The sequence below is a fragment of the Triticum urartu genome, chromosome 3A (genome assembly GCF_056163025.1).
Source record: "Triticum urartu cultivar PI428250 chromosome 3A, HENAU_Tu73, whole genome shotgun sequence".
Taxonomy (NCBI): domain Eukaryota; kingdom Viridiplantae; phylum Streptophyta; class Magnoliopsida; order Poales; family Poaceae; genus Triticum; species Triticum urartu.
The window spans coordinates 747,241,919-747,244,813 of record NC_141875.1 but is presented as its reverse complement, the minus strand read 5'-3'; the positions used below and the strand labels follow the sequence as shown (position 1 = coordinate 747,244,813).

At 53.0% G+C, this 2,895-nt stretch overlaps 1 protein-coding gene across 2 annotated transcripts; it reads right to left on the bottom strand.

Moving 5' to 3' along the window:
* Positions 1-1,150: 1,150 nt before the first annotated feature.
* Positions 1,151-2,572, bottom strand: LOC125549608 (uncharacterized). 2 transcript variants are annotated; one of them, XM_087545733.1, is made up of 3 exons: positions 2,507-2,572; positions 1,440-2,212; positions 1,151-1,298 (listed from the first exon to the last, which is right to left on the bottom strand). In XM_087545733.1, the coding sequence occupies exons 1-3, from the start codon at positions 2,570-2,572 to the stop codon at positions 1,151-1,153; spliced, it is 987 nt and encodes a 328-aa protein (XP_087401859.1). The 2 variants fall into 2 exon arrangements, with proteins under 2 accessions (XP_087401859.1, XP_087401858.1); XM_087545732.1 differs by having other exon boundaries at positions 1,151-1,455; positions 1,582-2,212.
* Between the last annotated feature and the right edge of the window lie 323 nt (positions 2,573-2,895).

Here is a 2,895-nt window from a genome sequence, read left to right as displayed (position 1 = left end):
GCCGCACCCTGTTCGCCTCAAAGCCTCCACCTTTTTCCAGATCCAGTGCTCGTGGGTTCGATGGCAGTGCCACCCTCCGACAGCAAGTGCAGCCCCTCCAACCCCCTCCCGACATGGTGGTTCCGATCAACTTTGGCTTCCTCATCTTCGATTCCAAACTCTACGTCTATGGGATTGCTTAGCTTCAGGCCAGGGAGAGATCCCTGTTCGGCTTGCCGGTGCTGGCAGTGGCGGCACCCCGTGGGTGTCGCTTCCTTCTTGGAGGCGCTGCCAAGTCCTTCAGCTGCGCCCCTCTTCGAGCTCAGGGGAAACCCCAGGTCCGATCCCTCAGACCGGATAGTGACGGTGTCCCAGCCTCGTCTTCCGATCCTTCTTGAAGGCACTATCTTGCAAGCTTGCAGTGTCCCCGATTCTGCCTCGACCGATGTTGGAGTTCTTGTGTTGGTTTGGCATTGCCGCTTGGTTTGGGTTTGGTAGGTCGAGCTGTGATGTATCCTCCGTTCGGGCTGAGCACCCCCTTCTCTCTACTCCGGACACCATGTTCACGCCTACCTGCGTCCGTGTCATGTGTTGTACGCCCTTTTGTACTCATTCTTCTCCTTCTATCAATGAAAGATAGGCAAGCTTTGCGTATTCGCAAAAAAAACAATACTTTTGTTTATAAACTTCGTCAAAGTTTACCATGCTTGACTTTGAGCACTGGATCTGGCAAAAGGGAGGGGAAGAGGCGTACTAAAGTGACTTTGGGACAGAGACAGTAATTGAACAAGTAAACAGTACTACAAATTAAGGTCAAAGTGATCGTGCAACACCAATACTTAAGAAACAAACAGGTTAACATTCTTGGCTGCTGTCGGCGTAGACGGGGATAGCCCGACGGCCATTGTACGCCGACGGCCAGGACCTAGCTGTCGGCATAGCTCAGATTAGGCCGACGGTGGCCGTCGGCATACATTTGGCTGTCGGCTTAGAGCCCTGTTCCGGTAGTGGTAACACATATTTTTGTAGTCTTGTAGATGAAGATTTTATACATATATACCTGGCCCCATTTCACCATTGATTTAATCTAGGGTCGCGAGAACAAAGCTAGGCAGATCTAACTAGCTAATTAATTACCAGGTGCTTTTCTTGAAAAGGATGATGACCCGGCCTAATTACCAGGTGCATTACTGGTTGTGGAATAGAAATTGTAGCCACCGCCGCCATTGCCATTGACGACGTCTCCGTAGATGGCCCTGCTGCTTGTGTAATCCTGCTGCTGCTGCTGGTGGAAGTGGTGGTCTCCTCCGTTGTCGCCACTGGCGCCACTCTGTAGCACTTGTTGGAACATGTCCTGCATCGCCGCCATTGTGGTGGGCATTGCCGCAGCTGGCGGCCCGACCATCTGGTGATCCATGGCTTGCAGGAAAGGGAAGCTCTGCATCAGCGCCGCGCCCCACTGCTCCATGCCGCCGCTCTGTAGCCCTAGGTGGAACATGCCCTGCGTCGCCGCCATTGTGGTGGGCATTGCCACAGCAAGCTGCCCGGCCGTCTGGTGATCCATGGCGTGCGGGAAGCTCTGCATCTGCGCCATGTCGTTCTCGTTCCCCTGCTGCTGGTGGTGCACGTTGCCCTCCACCGCGTAGTCGCCGCCTTCGGCGAAGAGCAGCTTAGCGGGGAAGCTTAGGCCAAGGCTCGCCGGGTCGAAGCTGTCAATTAACAGGCCTTGCGGGGGCGCGCTGCCGAACATGGAGTACTGCAGAGCGGGCGACGAGGTGGTGGTGTTAGGCGTCATTGATGTCACGGACGGCGTCCCTTCTCCGGCTCCGGAGGCGGTCGACGCCGCCTTGGGCTTGGCGCTGCGCTTGGCATGCCGGCGGTACCTGCCGCCGACGGGGACATTGTGGAGCGCGCCGCCGCGGGTCCAGTAGCGGCGGCATGCACGGCAGAAGTGGCGGGGCTGGGTGAGCGAGTAGTTGTTGAAGTAGCAGAACTTGGTGTTGGTGGAGTCGCAGCGCGGGCAGTTGAGCCCCGACTCTGGCTGCGGCACCCCCGCCAGCCGCGCCCGCTCAGACATCGACATCAGCTTACTATTCCTGCCGCCGCCACCACCATCACCACCACCTCCTCCGGCCATTAATCCTTCCAGATTGTTGTTGTTGCCTCCTCCATCACCAGGACCAGCAGTTGAAGGAGCAGTAGTGATATGAGTGTTACCGCCGATTTGCTGCAGCTGCAAGGAGATTAGGAATTACGCATACATCAGCCAAGATGTATGGGAGAATATCATACGGAAACCAATATTCAACAAAACCTTCGTGAAAACATATTTTAAAGTTTTAAAAAAAATCTGAAAAAATATTGGATGTTAAGAGAGGTGATGTTGTATTGCCATGGAGTAGTATAGTATTTCAAGATATATGTAACCATCAGCAGGATACATATTTTCTTTCTTTTCTTCTTGTGTGAACAAGATCTTGCGAGAATAATTAGTTAACGAATTAGCTAGAAGCACAAATATGCATACCTGCAGCTGGTCGTGGTTCATGTTCCAGCAACTTGATGAATCTAGGAAGGCAGGAGCGAAGATCATGGCCGGTGATCTTGAGAGATAGAGAGTTGTTGGGAGAGAGAGGTGTTTGGGCGGCTGGAGGTTGGAGAGATAGTGGGAGGGAGAGACTTAATAGCAGCTGGGGAAATCAAATGGAATCACAGTAAATGGAGAGACTTAATAGCAGCTGGTGCAAGCTAGCTTACCTCTCTTGACTGCTTTGAGGGACACACACACTCACACCTGTGGAGATTTGGAAAGAGGAGGAGTGCTACCCCATGCGAGCTAAATAATGCAATGATTGCTTAATGCACTAATTAGCTAGCTTGCTACTTAATTTGCCGCCGCAAATATAAATATCCAGG

Bases quoted from the DNA above. Each gene is read 5' to 3' on its own strand.
- LOC125549608 (XM_087545732.1), bottom strand. From the start codon at position 2,572: ATGATCTTCGCTCCTGCCTTCCTAGATTCATCAAGTTGCTGGAACATG. The intron at 2,213-2,506 runs GTATGCATATTT...ATCTCCTTGCAG, and splicing joins TGAACCACGACCAGCTGCAG to CTGCAGCAAATCGGCGGTAA. The intron at 1,456-1,581 runs AGAACGACATGG...TAGGGCTACAGA, and splicing joins CCACCAGCAGCAGGGGAACG to GCGGCGGCATGGAGCAGTGG.